This window comes from Solanum verrucosum, unplaced genomic scaffold (genome assembly GCF_900185275.1).
Source record: "Solanum verrucosum unplaced genomic scaffold, falcon-dt-bn FXZP01000020.1, whole genome shotgun sequence".
Taxonomy (NCBI): Eukaryota; Viridiplantae; Streptophyta; class Magnoliopsida; order Solanales; family Solanaceae; genus Solanum; species Solanum verrucosum.
The window spans coordinates 1,168,680-1,190,806 of NW_026019903.1; the positions used below are offsets into that span (position 1 = coordinate 1,168,680).

A 22,127-nucleotide genomic window follows, 5' to 3' on the forward strand; every position below is an offset into this window, starting at 1 on the left:
ATCACAATCCATCATTTAAAACCATTTAATGCAAGAACCCTTGAGTAGAGTAAGAAATAAAAGTTTTTCATAACTTTTGAGAATTTGAAAACCCTTTGAAATTGGTTCTAAAGCGAAAACTAGCTTTAGATAAAGAGCCACCATACCTTAGTATTGAGAAAACCCACGAAAATTGATGCAAGAAACCTTCAATTCGAAACCCTAGCTCCAACTTGACCTTTGCCTTCAATGGTGTTCTTAGAGAGAACCCTTTTTTTTTTTTGAAGAATGAATTAAAACAAACCTTTTTTAAAGTTTTAATACCATATATAAAAATTAGAAATAATATAAAATATACCCACTTTTTAATTTAACTAAAATTAATATTTACGAAAATGCCCCTTAAATTTCCGGACGGACTCCTTGCCAACTGCCCAACTTTCAAAGGGCATAACTCGCTCATACGAACTCGGAATCGAGCAAACTCGGTGGCGTTGGAAAGATCGTTCCAAGGGCTTTCCAAACATAACTGGAACTACTCCTGGATCATCCTGATCTAGGAGTTATGACTGCTCAAAGTTGGTCAAAAACTCACTGATTTCCCACACTTAGCCAATTTCCAGATTCAGAACTTTTTTTCCAAAAGTGACTACTTCCAATTTCATAACTCCAATTTATGCTTAAGCTTTAAAAATTCATACGTTAGGCTCTAGTTTCACCTATCTATTTTTAGGGTCGCTACAGTGTGGGACCCACTTTTTGTCAAGATGACCTCGTATAGAAATTTTGACTGTGACATTGAGTTTGAAATATCAAATTTGGTATGGTTGCATATATCGTTTGCATGCACGGGGTTCTGAACGAGATCGGAGCACCCCGTCGGAGTTTTTAGTTTTTGAAAAATTTCAGAAAATCTGCTATAAAATGCAGATTCATCAGCAATATTTCCCAAACTTGAAACCCTCATAACTCTCTCATCTTTCATTCGAATTAGGCGATTCAAAGTGCGGGAGCTTCGTATTTTTGGTGGCTTCGCTATAGAGTTTTCGGAAGTTGTCGGGTACTCGTAGTTCGAGATAAATTTTGCGATAAAACTGACTAATGTACCCTTTTTCGAGCTTTTGTTTTTGGCATCCTTGTTTTGGTCATATCTCACTCATTTTATCTCGGTTTTGGGTGATTCGAAGTCCCACGTGTTGAGAATTGTCGTGGATTCGTCTTAGAGTGTTCAAGGAGTGATGGGCACCATTAGATCCTTGTAGATTTCGAGTTTAGATTGTTGCAATGTTTTCTTTTTAGTTGATTAAAGTGTGATTTTCTTGCTTGTTGATTTTTGCTGCGTTTTGAGCCCCTAATTGTGTTCCATTTTGGAACACAAGTTTGGGGTGCTGTTTAGGGTGTCATGAGCATGATTTGTGTTATTAATGACCCTTCTCTCTATGTGGAGTGTTTGCATGCTTAATTGTTATTTATTTGAAGTATGTTGGGCCTTAGTTTAGGTTTGACTAAGGCTTGGCTTAGAAATGCATGATTCAGATCCGATAGGCCTTAGTTTTGTCCCGACGTCGCTTGACCGGCTTAGATCCCTGTAGACTGGTGTAGCAGACTTGAGTCTGATAGTTTGGGCTTTAGCCAGGCGAAACGCTTGCTTCGACTATAGTTATTCTTATTTTCCCCAATGTTACGACTTCACGAGTTACGTCGGCGACACTAAGTCTGCTTCGCGACTAGAATTTGATTTTCGATTCGGTTCCAAGGACTTACATTGATTGGCTAAGTGTGGACGGCGTTCCATAGACATTTATGAGCGTGGATCGATTAAGACTCTTTCAGCAGCTACATTGGCACCTTTATAGAGCATTCGATTTAAGGTCCGGGCTTTATTGCCCAGATACTTATATAGAGCATCCGGTTTAAAGTCCGGCCTCTATTGCCCAGATACTTATATAGAGCATCCGGTTAGAGTTCCGGCCTGAGTTACTTGATACTTGTGATTGGTTACTTGGGTACTTCTGGTAAGCATCGAGGTCCAGCCTCCGTACTGTTAGATTCTACTAATTGGGGTTGAGGTTCTGATTCGATGTTCGCCGTTCTTGGGTTCTTATATACAATTCTCTTTAATTATAGTTATTATATGTACTCGTCGGGTTTATGGGGATCCGTTCGGGTTTTTATTTAACTTGCGTACAAGTGTACCTTCTGGGCTTATGGGGGTCCAGTTAGGTGTAGTTAGCTTATAGATTACTTTAGTTAGTTCTTTCTACACTCGTGTGCATTCCATTGTTAGTTAGATTTTCGTTCTTGACTTCGGTTTGTGTTATTCCTTCTTTTCATATTGTCTTTACTTTTCAAGTTCAGTCGTCCAATGATGCCTACTGGGTACCTGTTGTTTTGGTACTCATGCTACGCTCTACATCTATTTCATGATGCAGGTCCGAGCACCAGTGGCCAGCGTTGATCCAGTTTGGAGTAGTCTGATCCGGAGACGGGGGTGAGCACACGGCATTTTGCACTATTTCAGTCTCCATCTGTGTATAACTGTATATAGACTTGTCTTTTACCTTTCGAGACAGTCCAGTCTCTGTGGTCCACTTTTGAGACTTGTACTCGTTTTGTTAGTAGCTCTGTACTAGTGACTTCCAGGTTCTGGGAGGGATCTTTATTTGTATATATGTTTTGGTTTGCTTCCGCCTGTTTATGTTGTTATCTTAAATTTTGCCTACTCTTGTTTAGTTTCTGCCCTCAAACCCATTACTTGTTATTCCGGGTTACGGGTTGGCTTACCTACTGGTGGGTTATAGTAGGTGTCATCATGATTCGAGGAATCGGGTCGTGACAACAACTATTTTAAAATGTTGCAACCCTTCGGAAAGGTCACAACATTTCATAAAAGTCACAAATTTTCATTAAAGTTGCAACTCTTCATTAAAGTCACAACTTTTCATAAAAGTCGCAACTCTTCATTAAAGTCACAACTATTTATAAAAGTCACAACTTTTCATGAAAGGGGAAGGCTAGTTTTGAAAATAAACAAATTAAAAGGGAATTAGGCGTACGGGGACCGTCGAAGAAGTGCCTCAACGCGCCGCAGCCACTACTTTGGCTCCTTTTATGCAATTATGAACTCCACAGAACTTTATCAATTCCAACGCAACTTATCCTTTTGGAGGCGGGCTTAGGGTTCTCTTTTATATATATACTAGTAAAATTACCCGCGCTTCGCGCGGGAATTTAATATCATGAAATTTATAAAATAATACTTAAAGCCTATCAGTCATTAAACTAAAACATTATATTATCTTACATACAAAATTACGTAGTAACAAACATTAATAATGTAAAGGAAATGAAAATTATTACGTCTCATCATTTATCCTTAAAGCATAAACCAATGATTGTGAAAATACATATCGCGATTTGTAACATAAGCAATGGTGTCAGTGAGCCACTCAACAGGAGCAAATTACACAAATATTTAATTGTGAAGAAGAAGAAGAGGTTCAGAATTTTCGTTGTTTTAAAATGAGAGGAAAACCCTCTATTTATAGACAACAAAGGGTAGTGTGAACAAATGTTTATTGCGCCTTATCAGAAATGTTACAACTATTTGGAAAAGTTGCAACCCCTCGGAAAGGTCACAACCTTTCATAAAAATCGCAACTCTTCATAAAAGTCGCAACTCTTCATTAAAGTTGCAATTTTTCATAAAAGTCATAACTTTTCATAAAAGTCGCAACTCTTCATTAAAGTCACAATTTTTCATAAAAGTCACAACTTTTCATAAATTTCACAACTTTTCATGAAAGGGAAGACTAGTTTTGTAAATAAATAAATTAAAAGGGAATTCTGGTTTGTAGTGACGCCACGTAGGCGGGCTTAAGGTTCTCTTATATATTTATATATATATACATACGATTTTATTGAAAATTATTAAATTAATTTTAATATGATATAATAGTACTTGATTTTAATATGATATAATAGTACCTGATTTTTATCACAAAGAAATCATTCTTCAAATAATGAACGGAACCTTACACTATATTAAATTAAATTAATTGTCTAATTAGATTACTTAATATTTAATCATAAAGAAACACTCTTTTTCATCCATTTTTTCCTATTTGAACTTCCACATTTGATATTATGGTATATAAACATTCATACTTAATCAATTGTTGCAAAAATATCTTTATTTTAATTTTTGATTAAAAAGTAGATATCTTTAGTTACTTCTCTACTTCGTATAGGTAAAATTATAAATATAATTAACAAAATTCTTTTTTCAACTTTATTTGAGATGTCAACCGATCTATCAATCGACATTTCTCACTTTTCTCCCAAGTAATGTAATATTTAATTTTTGACATTTATAAATTCTAAAAAAAATTCCATCAAGAATTCAAAAGAATAAAAAAAAGTTTTGATCGATCAACAGAACTTATAGATGTGAAATCGAAGAAGATGAAAAATAAGAGTGAAGAAGATTGAAAGTGCGGCGTTTTTCTCGATGAAACCTACGACCCGAGAACTAAACTTTTTTCGAAATTAGTGTTTTAGAAAAAATGAAGGTTACATCATCATCAATATAAATAAGATTGTCTTTACTTGTTTTGATTCAAGTACAAAACACTCTTATTAGCCCAAAATTCTAACTATATGGTAAAAGTTAAAAGGGCAAAATATGCAAAATGTCAGTCCATACCATCTTTTTAGTCCAATATAAAATGGCTATTTGGCCCTAATTTTTTCAAACAAAAGTAAAAGAAAATGATTGTCGTGTCTTCTTCGTTTTCTTTTTCTTCTCCAGCAACTTCTCTCTTCTTCGTCTTCTTCTTTTTTTCCCCCTTCCTCCTCCTCCTTTTTACTGCTTCATCTTTTTTCTTAATTTTCTTCTTTATAATTTGATGTACTGCAAACAATAATCATTTCAAGCGAATTATATATTAAAAGACTCAAAAGATTGAGAGAATTTCATTTCTAAATTTTTAATTGTTTGAGATTGAATAGTTAGTGTATATGTCTATTTGGTGTATACTTCGTGTATAATTAAGTTATAATCAACTTTTTGAGTGTTTCGTAATGTATAGTTAGTGTATAGCTCACGCATAAGTAAGCTATATTGTATAATCCATGTAGCTATATTACTTTCTATGATTCGGTACAATAACCACCACGCAAAGATGTTTAAGTCAAGCCAATGAAGTCATTTCAACTACAACTCGATTAAGATAGAGGGATTTGGCTCTCCTAAACGAACAGGGATCCAAGTTCCAATATGACGAAAGAGCAAATCAGAAAACAATAGACCACACAAAAACACTTGCACAGCAAGGAAACATGAAATCCATTAAACTTCAACTTGATAAGATAGAGAAAATAAGATCTGGGATAAGTCACACACGGAATATTGTTCCAATGCTTAGGCTAAATCAAAATTTTCAAAAACAGTAGACAATACAACTCTTTCAATGCAAAACCAAGATATCAAACAGTGAAACTATATCAATTTCAACTTTAAATTAGCTAGCAGCTAAATGACTAGCTCTCTGTCTGCTCCCTAAGCCTTCGGATAGTGCTCCTTACGGTAACAGCGCTAGCAGTGCTGGAAAAAAGAGGAAAAAAGAATTAGTACTTCAAGAAAAGAACAAGAAAGAGAACAACAAGAGCTCAGATGATAATTACTTCAATGTGTAAGCACCACCAGCTTTCACTTTGCCACAGTCCTTGCAACCCCAAATACCAACAGCTTTCCTCTTGACGGCATACTACAAGGTAAGAACATAATGACATTATTATCAATGTAATAATGAATCCATGCTCTATAAAAAATTATCATACAAAAAACACAGGAGAATTGTACCTTTCCGCAGAACTCACAGAAGTACTTGCTGTGCTGACTGACCTCCATCTTCTTGATCTGCTTCCTCAAACTGGCACCATAACGGGTACCTATATGTTGGGAGAAAGAGGAGGTTACTCAAGGACTTCATTAAAAAAAGAAAATGAAGCTTCTTAAAGGATACCACCAGTAGATCGTAGCCACCAAATGCAGGTATAAATGAAATCATGACCAAAAATAAAGTAATGGAGACAGAATCCACATAAATGACTGGTATAATTATTGTTATTGCAGATAACAACGGTCTTGTTTATTAGAAAATCATTGTGATAAACTATAAGCTGCAAATCCAAATCTTATTGTTTTTCTTCACATGCAATCTTCTAGAATAAGCAACTTATTGTTCACCATTAAAATACAGAAGTAACACAACAGCATCTTAAGCATTTAAGGTACACACCGTATTTCCCGACAATACCAGCCTTCTTGGTTCTCTTGGTCTGCATAAATAAAAGAGTTGCATTTAACAAGCATGTCAAGCTAAAATGAGAACAGAAATAGGATAGAACGAAGAAAATGAGAAATATCTTAGCAGTCGAACAAGAAATTATAAGAGATCAAATCATTGAATAATCAGTTAAATCAAAAGACATGCATTGCAATTGGACAACCATAGACTTTATTCCATTCAGGCAACCACAAAGTAAGATTAAGGAAAGAAGAGGCTCTACCGCAAAGGACACAAGATATTTCTGCCTATACATATGTGGCAATCATATATAGATTTAAGTTGAAAATATTTAATATTAATAATTCATATAGCTAGCAATGTCGGCAAAATGACAAGAGTAATATTCCCCATAAACTGTTTCTAACCCAAGCTATATGCATACAATGAGAAAAGAGCGTAGTACAATAGAATAGAAAATCAGAAGAACACCAAACAGAACAGAAGAAGAGGCCCATATAATCATCAGCTTAAAGACTCCACCTTTGCTACCCCGAGCACTTGACTTTTACTGGTCTATACACACGACAACAATCAACCATATCCCAAGAACGCCACTTTTTCAACTTGAAAGAACCAACAAAAACTAAATAAACAGTTCACCTAATTGAGGATTAATCCAACACTTGAACCAGAAAAAAAAATCCATCAAAACAATACAAGATGCGTAAATCCGCATAACAGTATATTGTTCAAATTGCTAATTACTGAAGGTATTAAACAGTAATGGTTGTTTGAATTTAAGAGTAGAGATTACCATTTTGGCGAGCTACGGAAGAACCTTGACACCTGCTGGAAGAGAAAGACGCCGCGGCTGCTGCAATAAAACCCTAGATTGCAAAGAATTAGTCCTTTTTGTTGGTGCTTTTATATGGGTGGCCCGATTCTAGGTGGATCCTAACATGGGTTTTGCCCTAAAATCCAGTAAGGGATACAGGCCCATTTAGTCCTTTTTTCTAGTCTAATACACATATAATAGCATTTGGGAATTAAAATTTTGTAATGAGATGTGACATAATTCAAATTCATAACTTAGTTTTCAATAAAGTGAATTAAAATCGTATGAAATCGAGTTTAATTTGATTTAGTCATCAAGATTAAGAAAATATTAAATTATTGTCATATTTTGTTTTTTTAAAGCTTATTTTAATTTTTAGATTTGTGTTAAATTAAAAATAAATGTAAACATGTAACATGAGTATGTGATAGGGGTGTGCAAAAATCAAACTAATCGATAAATCAAATAAAAAAAGTGTAATTAGTTTATTGTTATTGGGTTATTGGGCTAACAGTTTTTTAATGATTTTATAAAAAAATATTATCGAGTTATTGATTTGGTTTTGGTTTTTTAATATTGGGTAAACTAATAGGCGATAACTCATTAAGAGCATAGTAATTTTAACTTTATTCATACATAAATATTAAATATTAATCTCAGTACCTTAGTAGTTATTGCCTTTGGCCTCTAGCCTTCAATTTACACTACATATTAACTTTAAGTTCACAACTTCATATTATACAAAACATCAATATCTAAAGTAAGAACTCTATTCATTTCATATTCTCATTGTGTAACTTGTATAGTTCTTTTTATGTTAGTTATTATTGTTTTTATTCTATGAACATTTTAAAAATTACATTAGTGTCTTGTCGCGTTAAATTGTTGGAGAAGTCATGTATTTATTTTATAAGCATTTTCTTATTCGTTAAACCAAAAATCGAACCATTAAGAACCAAAATCGATAAATCAAAAATCAATAAAAAATATCTTATTGGTTTGGTTATTTATTTATCATATTTAAAAATCAAAAATCGATAAATTAAATCGATAATACATTAAATCAAACCAAAGCACACCCCAATACGTGATATATTAACATGACGTTTGGTTATAAATTTTTGAAAATTTATTTTTAAATATATGTTTGGCGGAAAGGGGATTGAGACTTTTAGTCACAAAAAAAAAGCAAGTTAAATGTCAAACATAAATTTCAAATTACAAAAATTACAGCTTCAAAAACTTAAATTTACAAAATTTCAATTGTATAATCTATAATCAAACGGAAGATAAAGCTATCACATCGTCATTTAGCGCGTACGCGGACGAAACACTGCACAATTGATGGAAACTTCGAACAATAAAATTGAAATAAGCTTTACAATACCAATACCAAATTGCTTTAGCCATTGTCATTTTCTTTTTCCCTTAGATTCTTTCTTCTTCTTCCAAATAATAAAAAGCAAAACCTTTTTGCATACCTGACAAATTTTATACTCTAATTATAACATATCATTCCTCCATCTTCATATTCTTGATTCTCCCAATTATTCTCCCTTTAACCTAAACCCCATTCTCCATATTCCTCAATTCCAAAAAATTCTTGGTACCCTTACCCCAATTTTCTTGAGCCATAGATCAACCATGATGATGCTGGTAAACTGTTCCAATTGTCATACCCCATTACAGCTACCACCAGGTGCAAGATCCATTCGTTGTGCGATTTGTCAGGCAGTAACACAGTTGGCTGACCCGCGTGCTGTTCCTCCACCACCACATAATCAATACCAGCACCCACCACCGTCTTCCTCTGCCGCCGCCGCACCTCCGTCCCCTTACAACCACGCACCTCCTGGCCCACCACCCAATGCTCATGGAAGAAAGAAAGCTGTGATTGTTGGTGTATCGTATAAGTATTCTAGGCATGAACTGAAAGGATGCCTTAATGATGCTAAATGTATGAAATATCTCTTGATCAACAAGTTTCATTTTCCAGAGGCGTCTATTCTTATGCTTACTGGTAAAAAAAAATTGAATCTTTGTGCTTTTTAAGCTGTTTTGACAATTATATGAATTGCATAAATTAGGATGATTTGTTTAATTCTGTTGCTTTAGAATTGTTCTTTTGGAGATCTCATTTACCTTACTCAACTAGTTTAGGATTGAGATATAGTTGATTGATATAACCTTTTGAAAATCTAATGAGAAAACATTGATTGAGATTGCAGAAGTTGTTTATTTTCACTTTTGAGCAAATCAATACACAACTTTGTTCCCGGATATACATGTGGTGTCCAAACCTGTCAAAGAAGGAAATTGCCTTTCAAAATAGTCCCTTTTACGCAGTGATCATCAATAAGTTTTCAGAGGATCAAGGGATAGGCTAGTGTGGTTAGGGCCTCAACTTCTAACAATGAGGGGATTAGAGTTACCAAAGGAGCAACTGAGAAAAAAATGACTTTCAGGCTCCTAGGTGTAGGGGGTTCAGGTGGAGCTAACCATGTTATGAAGAAAAAAGGACAGCATACTCCACATGATCAGATGATGGCACGTCTAACATTATGGATGTTAGCGGCCTGGAGTCGTTTTAATAGTTTCTTTTTATTTGGTTAGTTGTGCAACCTCTACAGTCTTTTGAGTTTTGATTGCCACCATCAATTTTCAAAGTGTACCTAACAAATTTGCAAGGATGAATAGTTATGATTGTATGTCTACACTCTTCTATTGTTTGAAACAACTAGTTATCATAGTTTATCCTTTTTACATTGACAATAATCTCAGAAGTGTGGATGTTTGAATTTTTTCAACTTTGGGTAATTTGTTTTAGAGACGTGTTTCATCATTTCAACTCTCTTGGCATGTGCAGAAGAGGAAACCGATCCATATAGAACTCCGACTAAACAGAACATGCGCATGGCATTGTATTGGCTTGTACAGGGATGCCAACCGGGAGATTCACTACTCTTTCATTATTCTGGTCATGGCTCAAGACAAAGGAATTACAATGGAGATGAAGTGGACGGATATGATGAAACTTTATGTCCCCTAGATTTTGAAACTCAGGGTATGATTGTTGATGATGAAATCAATGCAACAATTGTCAGGCCTCTTCCTCAAGGAGTAAAACTTCATGCCATAATAGATGCTTGCCACAGCGGAACTGTTTTAGACCTTCCATTCCTTTGTAGAATGAGCAGGTATGTCACTTATCCTTAGTAATTTATGATATTTTTCTTTGTTAGATATTGTTATCTGTTGGTTGAAGCATTTAGGTATAGTTGGATAAACAAGAAGTCGAATTTCATTAAATATGTTTAATGAGTATTTATTTTACAACTAAGAGATTCCTAATCTTAAAGATTAACAAAGTATCTTTTGTTTTGTTTTCATTTAAGATAGAGGGCTGATAAGTAAGAGCCGCCTCACTCATAGGTTACTCTGACATTTGAGATATGATATGTTCCATGAGTGACTCTTCAGTTCGAGAATGTATATGGTTTGACTAAACAACAAATTCTACAAATACGATTAAATTAGAACATGCTATACAGTACACAAGTTAATACCTTGAAAATGTTCTGTAATTTTTTTTCCAGCTAGGTTCAACTTCTAATTCTACTCTATCTTTGGTAATACTTATTTTTGTAACTTCATGAAAACAGGAGCGGACAATATGTATGGGAAGACCATCGTCCCCGTTCTGGTGTCTGGAAAGGAACTAATGGTGGTGAAGTTTTCTCTTTTAGTGGTTGTGATGATGATCAAACTTCAGCTGATACATCTGTAAGTTTGATTAATGTTATCCTTCTTTTTGTGTACTGAATTTAACTTGAAACTATTAGTTTATCTCTCTTTCTGTATACTGGATTAAACTTAGAAGCTATTAGGAAACTAATGACTTTGATGTGCAGGCTCTTTCAAAAATAACTTCAACTGGTGCTATGACTTTCTGTTTCATTCAAGCTATTGAGCGTGGTCATGGTGCCACATATGGAAGTATATTGACGGCAATGCGAAATGCTATTCGACAAGCTGGTGGAAGTTCAGGGGGTGACTTTGGTGGCGGTGCTGTCACATCTCTCATCTCCATGCTTCTGACAGGTGGTAGTGTTGGTATGGGTGGAGGATTTAGTCAGGTAACTTGAACAAACTATGTTAATTTGCCACTGAAGTGTATTTTTCTTCTTTTTTCTTTTGGTAAATAAACTGATTTTATTACCAAGCGAGAGTTACAAATCAAAAGAACAGTCTGGACATCTCCCAGAACTGTATACTACCAGCATTCTATCATACTCTACCCCAAACCATTGCTTAGTCTATCCAATACCACGTATAACCCAGTAGTTAATTAGATAGGGTACCAATCTAGCATCTGCATTTTCGTGCTCAATTTCGGCTTCATTCCTCCTCTGATATGGACTTCTTGAACAATCTTCTTAATTAGAGCGCCACAGCTCTATTCTTCTTCTGAAAAATCCTATGGTTCCTCTCCTGCCAGATGTAGTAAACACTGGCTGCAAGTGTGATTCGAAAGATTTCAGCTTCTGGTAATTTCCCTTTGTAATGGTCTTGTGCCCATCTCTGCTCCTCATTCTATCCAGATGCCTGCTTCTGGATATTTTGCCATCGTAGAACCTTCTGCCAGACCTGACCCGAGTAGGGGCAGCTGAAGAATAAATGCTCGATGTTCTCATTCCCAGCATCACACAGTATACACTTGGTGCTATCCACGCTTCCCCAAGCAAGTAGTCTTTCCTTTGTCAGGAGTCTCCCATCTCTTCTCCTCATTCTATCCAGATGCTTGCTTCTGGATATTTTGCCATCGTAGAACCTTCTGCTAGACGTGACCCGAGTAGGGGCAGCTGAAGAATAAATGCTCGATGTTCTCATTCCCAGCATCACACAGTATACATTTGGTGCTATCCACGCTTCCCCAAGCAAGTAGTCTTTCCTTTGTCAGGAGTCTCCCATGTAGAGTTAAAAATAAGATAAAACTCCATTTTGGGCAAGCAATAGTATTGCACACCAGTTTCCTCCACTCTACTTTTGAATATTCCCCTCTCAGCAGTTGATACACTTGCTTAATTGAGAACTTCACTGTTTGTATTACTTGTGCTTCATTCCATCTCACAGCCTCCAAGTATTAATGTGCTTGTAGTATTTTCCTCACCATCCATGAGGCTTGGTTTGCTTGGATATTCCACACTGTTCCTTGTTTCCCATAATACATATGCACCCATTGTACCCATAGCTTGTCCTTCTTTTTGCTCAGGTTCCACAGGAGTTTGCAGATGGCTGCCTTGTTCCACTACTGAATACTTAAGATACTTAGGCCTCCTGTAGTCCTTGGTTTACATAGCTGGTCCCAAGCAATCAAGGCTTCCTTTGATATATCTGCACCTCCAGTCCATATGAAACTTCTACATAACCCTTCAATGCATGTGATCACTTTCTTTGGTAAGATAAACACCTGCGACCAGAACACGTGTGAACAGAGAATAACACACTCTGATAAGTTGGACCCTTCCTGCATAGGAAAGGAACCAAGAGGTCCAGTTCTGTATCCTTCCCATAATCTTGTCAATCAATAGTTGGCATTGCACAATAGTTACTCTCTTAGTACTTAAGGGGACTCCCAAGTATTTAAAAGGCATTGTGCCCTGTGAGAAGCCTAGTTCCTATAGTATAGCTTGTTGCATTTCAAGTGATACTCCTCCAAAATAAATGGAGCTTGTATCTATATTAGCTTCCAGCCCAGAAGCTGATGAGAAAACTTTGAAAAGCTCATAAACTTGTCTAACAGATGTGAGTTCACCTTTACTAAACAAGAGTAGGTCATCAGCAAAGCTTAATTGGACCAGGTGCATTTTAGCACATCTTGGATGGTACTTGAAATTTGGGGACTTCCTCAGTTGTTTAAGCAGTCTGGTGAAATATTTCATGGCTAAAACAAAGAGATAAGGAGATAGTGGATCTCCTTGTCTTAGCCCCTTCTTTGCCTCAAAGGGAGTGCTGGGGAAGCCATTAATCAAGACAGTCATAAGACATTGTGCTTATGCATTGGAAAATCCAGTCCACAAACATACTGGGAATCTATCTTCACTGAATCATAGGCTTTCCTCATATCAACTTTCAGCATGCATCTAGGGGATACCCCTTTCCTCTCATAGCCCTTGACCAGTTCAGTGCTCAAGATAATGTTTGTCATTTATCAGCCTACCTGGCACAAAAGCAGACTGCTCCTTATCTACTAGACTATTCATCACACTCTGCATTCTATTAGTGAGCACTTTTGAAATAATTTTGTACACCACAGTACAACATGAGGTAGGTCTATACTCTGAAATATTTGATGGATGGTCTATTTTAGGGATTAGTGTCAGTGGTGCAGTTTATGGCTTTAAGTAGCTTCCCTGATAAGAAAAACTCCTGGGTTGCATCAGTGATCTCTTCTCCTACAGTTGCCCACACTGTCTTGAAAAAGATGGCATTAAAAGCATCAGACCCTGGTGCTTTATTGTCATTTATTCCCTGTAGAGCCTGTAGTATTTCATCTCTTGAGACAGACACTATCAGACGTGCTTGTTTCCCTCTATCCAATCTAGGTCCATCTCTCATTGCTTGGTGATTTACTGCTGGTAATTGGTTTGCACAAGTCCCCAATAATTTTTTGTAAAAACCAAGTATCTCCTCCTCTATATCACTGCTGCTTGTCATTATATTTCCATTTGCACTGGTCAAGTTGGTGATTCTATTCTGAGCTAGCCTATTTTTTAGACTAACATGGAAGTAAGCTGTATTACCATCTCCCAGTTTCAACCATTTCACCCTTGACTTCTGTCTCATGATGCTTTCTTCTACATTTAGCCATTTCTCTCGGTTTAGTTTCGCCTCCCTTTCTGTTTCAATCAAGCTTGTAGGCTGGCCTGGTTGCCTCATAGAGCTCTGTACATCCTGCAACTGTTGTCTGTACAACTTGATTCTAGCTTCCACTCCCTGAAATTCAGTTGTATTGAGAGTCTTTAGTGCTTTCTTCACCCTCTTTAATTTCTGCCACACTCTCCCCATACCATTTCCTCTTTGATTATCCTGCCATGCATGCTTCACAATGTCCTGGCACTGTACATGTTTTGCTAGGTGATTTAAGAATTTAAAAGGTCTAGATCTCAGCACAACCTGTTGATAAAGAAAAAAATGCTCTTGAAGAAGCAGTGTTTAGATTCTGAATCCTATCTCTGATAAGTGGTTTAAATTTATACAATAAAATTTATATATAAACATGTATGCAATGTTTTAGGAAATATATAAGGTTAATGTAATATTTTTTAAAATTCTCATCATCTATGTGAAATGTTGAAAATAATTTCATACATTTTGAATTAAAAAAATTGGCTTTGCACACACTTTTATTTCTGAAGTTCTAGTTATCTAGTGATTTCATTTTACCATTAAGTAGAATGTCAACAATATCATATATTTGAATAATTCAAATCTATTTTGAACTGAAAAAATTCTTGGCTCACTTGAGGCTTTCAAACTTCAATTTTTGGTGCTTCACAATTACTTAAGTGATCTGAGGCTTGATTCAATCTTGTTCTTCCTTTTGGGTGATTTTGGGAGTTTATTGTAGTACCCTTGTGTATTTCACCTACATTTTAAAAAAAAAATTGGCATTGATCGAAGCATCAACTCCATTTGCAGCTCGTGGTTAGCAAGAGCATAAATGCACTAGCTATGCTCTGAAAGACTTGACATGTTTTGTGTTTATCAGCTTTCTTCTTTTGAAATTATGACCATTATCAAACTTACTCGTACGGGTGTAAAGTCATTATTCTATCATAATTTTCCTTGAGTTACAGAATGTAAGTGTAGTTCTTGACATTTGCCCTGCACTCTTTTCAGGAGCCCCAGTTAACAGCTTGCCAGCCATTCGATGTGTATGCGAAGCCATTTTCATTGTGATACTCCTTCTGCCCTCGTTCCCCCTTTTGGTGTGTTTGCATTTGGATTTTTTGTATAGATAGAAATTTCATTGGGTCCTATAATATGCTGCTTATGCATGAGAATGCGAATAGCTTAGCTTTCTGATAGAAAGCTTTATAATGAAACTATTGTCAATATAGCTGGCCTTTAACTGTTGCAATATCTACAGATTTACTGAATTTGTTCAAAAATTTAGCTGTGAGATGTAACTCCTTGTACTCTGGTTCTTTACTTGAGAAGTTTTATGCTTACCTTCCTCTTTTGCCTTTGTATAAAAGAAATTTGAGTTGTTTTATATTGGCGTTTTTTAATGGATTTGTCTACCAGTACCAGCTTAGGTGAACTTGCTACCTCAATTTTGTACCTTTTTCAGAAAATATTTGCTTCAAGTTGCTTTTGCAAAATACAAAAAGTAGAAACTGAGATTTGAGAGATGTGTCAATCAAATGACACATTGATTGATATTTATTAATTATTCATGGTGGGAATAAATTGATGTCAACAAAATCTACCAATTATTTATAGGAAAAACTTTTTTTTTTCTTACTATAATACTAGCAGAGTAGTAGTTTAGTTTTATTCTTTTTCTGAACCTATATAAATTATAAAGTAATGTTATAAGCACTAAAGAGCACAATTCTGTTGAAATTTTTGGAAAAATCACCCCATATACACATTTAAGAGTAAATATTACGGGTTTTAAACCTACTTTTAAAAATTTCTTGCTGATTATTTACGGCCTATGACATATCAGTTAAATTTAATTTAATTTTAAATTAAATTATATTTATTTAATAAATTATTTATCTATTTATAGTTTTTTATTATTAATTAATAATAGATAATTAATTTACTTCCTTTTTAAAAAAAATAAAAATTTCAGTTACCCAATTTTAGGGATTTCCTTTCCTTGTTTACCGTTACCATCCCCAATCATCGATCACACCACCATCCCACACGACTCAACCCACAACCCACTATCAAACTTTCTCCATTCTTTCTCATCTAGTCCAACATCAAAATTGATTACCCATCTTACCCACGATTATTCATCATCATGTCTAAGAAACAAATTGAAACTCCACGAAAGAGCCTCAGATTTGACGGAATTTCAATTGATGATGTTGGTGCGATCAACGAAAGTGAAGTTACTGGTACGATTGCTAGCAAATTTGGTGGACCTCGGATAGCAAAAGAACACGTTCCGGATACCACCAATTATCCTACATCAATACCACCAACTAGAAAGTTGAAATAGTTGATTGCATCTTCTACTTTTTAAGAATTACATATTATATTTTTTAACTTTTGGATAATTTTTTTTGTTTAACTTTTGGATAATTCTTTTTTGTTTAAGTATTTAATGATATATACTACAATATGTTATCAAAATAGTTGATTGCACCTTTTGATTCTCTTTTGAATGTTCTAAAAATTGTAACACTGTGTTTTTAATTATACACATGGTGACTGGCATGCACTAACCTATAATGTTTAGATATTATAAGTTCAGGACAAAAACATTATACAGACTTCATACAGTTCTGATACATTATTTTTTAAAGTAGCACTGTGTTTTTAATTTGTATAACGAATGGATGAAACGTGTATGAAATACATTTTATATGCATATGTCTATGACTTTAATATTAAATGTTGAATATTTGTATTTAGTCATGGTATAATTTTTATAGTTGTATTTTGTCTTATTTTCGTTTGAATTAAATATGATTTATATATGTCCAACAACAACTTAAATTAGTCACTAATATATACAATATCTTTAATATGGAACAAATTTTATCATTAACGATATGCAAGTTGTGTCATTAATGAATGAATAGTGTATAAATAATAAATACTACATCTAACAATAAATTTGTATCATTATGCATTATATATGATTACTGAATGAACAGTGTATGAGTGTGTTTCTATATGATTACTCATTAGTTGACACATGTATGAAATCTATTACTATGACTTTAATATTAAATGTTTGGACATTGCATTTAATCGTGGTATGATTTTTATATACAAATGTTATGAATTGTGTTTTCACATTTGTCTTATTTTCTCATGAATTAAATATGATTAATATATGTATGACCAACCCTTAAACTAGTGTTGGAATGAATTACATAATTAACTTTTTATAATTATTACTAATATATACAATATACTTAATCTGGAATAATTTAGTAACAACTGTATGAATTTTGTGTACTTAATGAATGAATCGTGTATAAATTAAGGCAAATGTGAAAACACAATTCATAACATTTGTATATAAAAATCATACCACGATTAAATACAATGTCCAAACATTTAATATTAAAGTCATAGTAATAGATTTCATACACGTGTCAACTAATGAGTAATCATATAGAAACACACTCATACACTGTTCATTCAGTAATCATATAGAATGCATATTAAATGTTTGGACATTGTATTTAATCGTGGTATGATTTTTATATACAAATGTTATGAATTGTGTTTTCACATTTGTCTTAATTTATACACGATTCATTCATTAAGTACACAAAATTCATATAGTTGTTACTAAAAATTGTTCCAAGCACTAAATTTATAACAATATGCATTTTGTATGATAACTGAATGAACAATGTATAAATAATAACCAGTACGCTAAACACAAAATTATTATGTTTTATATCAAACCAAAACTTTAATATAACCAACAAACAAAAATAAAAATTATATATAGTCTTAACAAATGAACATTCATTAGTTTTGCATAGGATAATTTGACCATGTCTTCCTGTTATGTCCAACTTGACGACATCTACTACAGGTAACTTTTGACCTTTTGAATTTTCACATCAGCAAACCCCTTCCATCGTTCAAGTTGTGGTCTTCCTACCGGTCTCTTTGGACCAGATGACATCAATTTAGGCTCTGAAATATAACTTGGTATATCCCATGTACTCTCGCAAGGAATAGGTTCAACATGAATGACATATGCATCTTGAAAATTCTTCAGGCTATAAAAAGGAGAGCAGAATTATGTTTCATGCAGTCTTTTGTATCTAAGAACTGTCATTCCATGCCCACATGGTATCTCATCATTTTGAAATCTTCCGCAACTACACATCTTGGTGTTTAAGTTTACTATGTACTTCCTTTGGTCCATCAACAACAACATGCATATCAACAGTTGATGATTATTTTAATACAAATTTCATACAACAAATATGTACATTTTTTTACGAAAATACTTCATTAATGTCACACAAATTTATACAAAAATGTCAACAATAAAATTTCAAAATTAATACAACCTTAAAACCATTATCATACAATTCATCAAAAATTCAAAAAAAAAATAATTCAGATTACTGGACACGCTTTCATACAAATTTCATACTTTCTTAATATACATTTCATACATATATCATTAAGACAACTTATTTCATAACAACTTTCAAATTCACTTAATACACATTTCATACAACAAATAATCATACATTACAAATATCTATATCTTATCGTACCAAATAATTCATTTCTAACTCACTAATTACTTCAGAAATGACAACATCTAATATAACACACTAAAATTTATAATTTAATACCAACTTAAAACACTTGTTATACAATTCGTCAAAAATCCAAGTAACTTTTTTTACTTCTTACGAAACACATTTTCTTACAAATTTCTTTCCGATAATTCTATTAAATTCATTCATAAATATACAATTACTTTATACTTTAAGAAAAAAAATACACAAAACAATCACAAAAACATAAAATCACTAATATTATACATTTCACAACAGTTAACAAGTAATGATATCATCTTAAACATAGAGACGATTTACAGTTTAATAATTATTTTTTTCATTTCAATGTAATTTAAAAACAAACACTAAACAATAATAAATACTAACCCGAAGGATCCCATCTTTCACCATGTTTAATTAGAATTGATACGTAATTGTCCATCTCAATAAAATCAATTTTTTCAATGAAAAAAACCTTCAATTACTCGATTCTAGTAAATTTTTACTTTGAAGAATTAAGAGAGAGAAACGTTGAAGAAAAAAAGGATATGATCTGATTTTTTATTTTATTTTAACTGATTTTGAGTGAATTAAGGATAAAAAATATTGTTAATTTGTTTGGATCCCTTATTTCATGCTAATCATTAATTATCTACAATAAGTTCAAATTAAATTACAGGCCACAATTTCAGTTTTTTACTTTATTATTTCTAATTCCGATTTTTTTAAAAAATTTCGTTTATCTTTTTAGTTATTTTTTAAGTTTTTTCCAATTAATAAAAACATTTCTTCTTTTTTGAATTTGGTATAACTTGAAATTTTTAATGCTATAGCTTGAAAGTCTAAATCTACTGCTATAATTTGAAAATAGTACTATAATATATGTCATATATGAAATTTACACTTACTAAAAACTAGTATGGTTAAGGGTGTGTTTGATAAGGAGGATGATCAAAATGGTCCTTAATGTATATGTGTTGCTTTATTTTGGTCCTTAATGTATCACACATGATTGAAATGGTCCTTAATGTATTACAAAGAGTGTTCACTTTAGTTTTTTACCCTAAATCTAACTAAAATTACAAAAGAAGGTGTTATATTTAACAGTGGATCCCACATACTAACAAAATATAATAATGTTATTTTCTTTGCAAGCTCCAAAAAAGAGCTCCATGATTATCATCATTTTTTCTAACAAAAAAATATTATTTTCTCTCTTAAAATATTATTTTATCTCTCGATTTCTAAATACTGTTCTCTATTCTCAATTATGCATATTAAATTCATGTTTATATATGATGTAGCTTTGTGGAAAATCACTTAGCTAAGCTTTGGGTGTCTTATCTTATTGGAGATTTTATGGTATTTTTTGTTTACTGATTCGATCGTAAAATTTTGATTTTTTCTATATGTTTTTTGTGATAAAAATTGTTCCGTCATTTTGATTCACTGAAGTAAGCAATTTTCACATTATCATTAACAATTAAGGAAGCTTTCGCATTAGATTCCGTCAAGTTGTTGTTTTGGGCTCATTTAGATCTTAATTTAAGCTTGAATAAACTATCGACAATAACACCAGAAGGAGTATAATTTAACAGCTAAAAACTGCTTTGGAGTTAAAATAATATTTATGAAAAGAGAAAATAATGAATTTTGTTAGAGAAAGTAGAGAAAATGGTGGTGTCTATGGAGCTATTTCTTTAGAGCTAACAAAGAAGATAACAATGGTATAATTTGTTAGCTACATGTGGGACCCACCATAAAAATAACACCTTCTTTTGACATCTTTGTTAAATTTAGGGTGAAAGACTAAAATGAACACTTTTTGTAATAAATTAAGGACTATTTTAATCATGTGTGATATATTGACATTTTACGTGGATTCTCTCTTTTCCACCTCTTCTCACTCACCTCCACTTATATAAATGTTCTTTTGATCATATTTTCTTATTTAATTATCGAACACAAAAATTAAATAAGAAAATTGTTTATTTGCTAAACACATAAGCTTTATTAGTGTAGGAAGAATTTAAGAGAGTTCTAGTGGAAAACTTTTTGTTTTCTTTCCTGTCCTTTCTTTTTCCTTGGTTTTGTTAACAAACAAAGAAGGCTTTTTGGCCATAGATTTCAAATCTTGTTTACTTTTTTAAAAAAAATTTATAAATTTGAAGTTAAAGATGAAGTTATGTTTAATTATATATTTTTTTGTAAAAGAGAGAATAGAACATTGTTCTCATGTTTGGAGCACTTTTTCAACTTGGAGCTGAAAATGGAATAGCAAAACAGGTTTGGAATAGTTTTCTAAATTTGAAATCCAATAACTCCAAGTTAGATTAAATTTTTTATAATCAAACACTTTATTTTAAATAAAATAAAAAATTGTTTCAAAAATAAATAAATAATTCTCACAGCCAAACAAGTAGATTTCCTTCCCATTTTACAAATCATGCAATGGCTCTTATCCAATGTAAAATAAAATAAAATGCAAAAACTAATTTGTGTATGGCTATTGTATAAATGCATTTAGTACTTGCTCTCTACAAGAAAATTCATGAGTAGTTTAATTATTTCCTTTGGTGAAAAACTGTTGATTTACGTTTATAGTTTGGTATGGTTGGAAGGAAAGTACCTAATAATTGAATATACATTTTTTATTTATTTAGTTGTTTGATACGTGAGATAAGAATAATAATCTCGAGATAAATTTTGAAATTAACTATTGTATTTCATGTTTGGTTTGAGATATTAACTAGCAATCACAAGGGCCCGCCCCACGAGGCCAGAGTGGGCTCAACGGTCAGCTTCTATAATTCCCCCGATCTAGAGAGATATTACAAGTTCTCCGTCACAGATTCCACCACCTTTCGAAAATATTTCATTCCATCATTGTACTAAAATGACGAACAACTATTCCCATAATTAACAAAAGATATAATAAAATAATCTCATAAAATATCTTTTTAATTCATATTATATCGTTGCTTAATAAATATTTTCATTTCTCTTGCTCTTTTTTAACTACTACCAAACAAAAGAAATGACGAATGTATTTCTTAATTTTTACTTTTCCTCCCCAACCTAGCTAGTTTTGTTTTTTACATCCCTAATAAATTTGTTTTTAAAATTTATAAAAAATAATATTTTTAGATCTTACAATTTAGAGAAAATTGTCAAATGCCCCCCTAATCTATTAGTCAATTCTCAACTACACACCAATATTTTACGGGGGTCCTATTACCCCCCTGAACCTTTTATTTTCTATATTTTGTAACCCTTAAACGCTGACTTGTCCAAGAAGGTGAATACACCTCCCTTAGGCGCGTAAGGATGCATCTAAAACACATTATCTCCATACGTGTAAGTCCAAATCAACCTAAAATCAAGTCTTTCAATTGCAACTTGAATTTTTAGGCCCTTTTTCTCCCACAAATCTTCCATCTTCTTCCTTTATTCTGCCATTTTAAAAGCTTGAAGCTTGGGAACAGTTGTCTTCAATTTCAAAGCTTCATG

General features: G+C 33.1%; 2 protein-coding genes across 2 annotated transcripts; one reads left to right on the plus strand and one right to left on the minus strand.

The window, feature by feature from the left end:
- Nucleotides 1-5,302: 5,302 nt before the first annotated feature.
- LOC125820708 (60S ribosomal protein L37a) lies at nt 5,303-7,158 on the minus strand. Its single transcript, XM_049500133.1, has 5 exons — nt 7,087-7,158; nt 6,282-6,321; nt 5,843-5,931; nt 5,665-5,747; nt 5,303-5,584 (listed from the first exon to the last, which is right to left on the minus strand). The coding sequence occupies exons 1-5, from the start codon at nt 7,087-7,089 to the stop codon at nt 5,521-5,523; spliced, it is 279 nt and encodes a 92-aa protein (XP_049356090.1). The 5' UTR covers nt 7,090-7,158; the 3' UTR covers nt 5,303-5,520.
- A 1,443-nt stretch (nt 7,159-8,601) lies between these two features.
- Nucleotides 8,602-15,256, plus strand: LOC125820738 (metacaspase-1). Its single transcript, XM_049500166.1, has 5 exons — nt 8,602-9,127; nt 9,974-10,304; nt 10,770-10,890; nt 11,019-11,243; nt 15,010-15,256. Exons 1-5 carry the CDS (start codon nt 8,752-8,754, stop codon nt 15,067-15,069), a joined length of 1,113 nt encoding a protein of 370 aa, XP_049356123.1. The 5' UTR covers nt 8,602-8,751; the 3' UTR covers nt 15,070-15,256.
- Nucleotides 15,257-22,127: the final 6,871 nt, after the last annotated feature.

Bases quoted from the DNA above. Each gene is read 5' to 3' on its own strand.
- LOC125820708 (XM_049500133.1), bottom strand. The intron at 5,932-6,281 runs GTGTGTACCTTA...CCCAACATATAG, and splicing joins TGGTATTGTCGGGAAATACG to GTACCCGTTATGGTGCCAGT. The intron at 5,748-5,842 runs GTACAATTCTCC...CTTACCTTGTAG, and splicing joins TCTGTGAGTTCTGCGGAAAG to TATGCCGTCAAGAGGAAAGC.
- LOC125820738 (XM_049500166.1), top strand. From the start codon at position 8,752: ATGATGATGCTGGTAAACTGTTCCAATTGTCATACCCCATTACAGCTA. The intron at 9,128-9,973 runs GTAAAAAAAAAT...TGGCATGTGCAG, and splicing joins GTCTATTCTTATGCTTACTG to AAGAGGAAACCGATCCATAT. The intron at 10,891-11,018 runs GTAAGTTTGATT...TTTGATGTGCAG, and splicing joins AAACTTCAGCTGATACATCT to GCTCTTTCAAAAATAACTTC.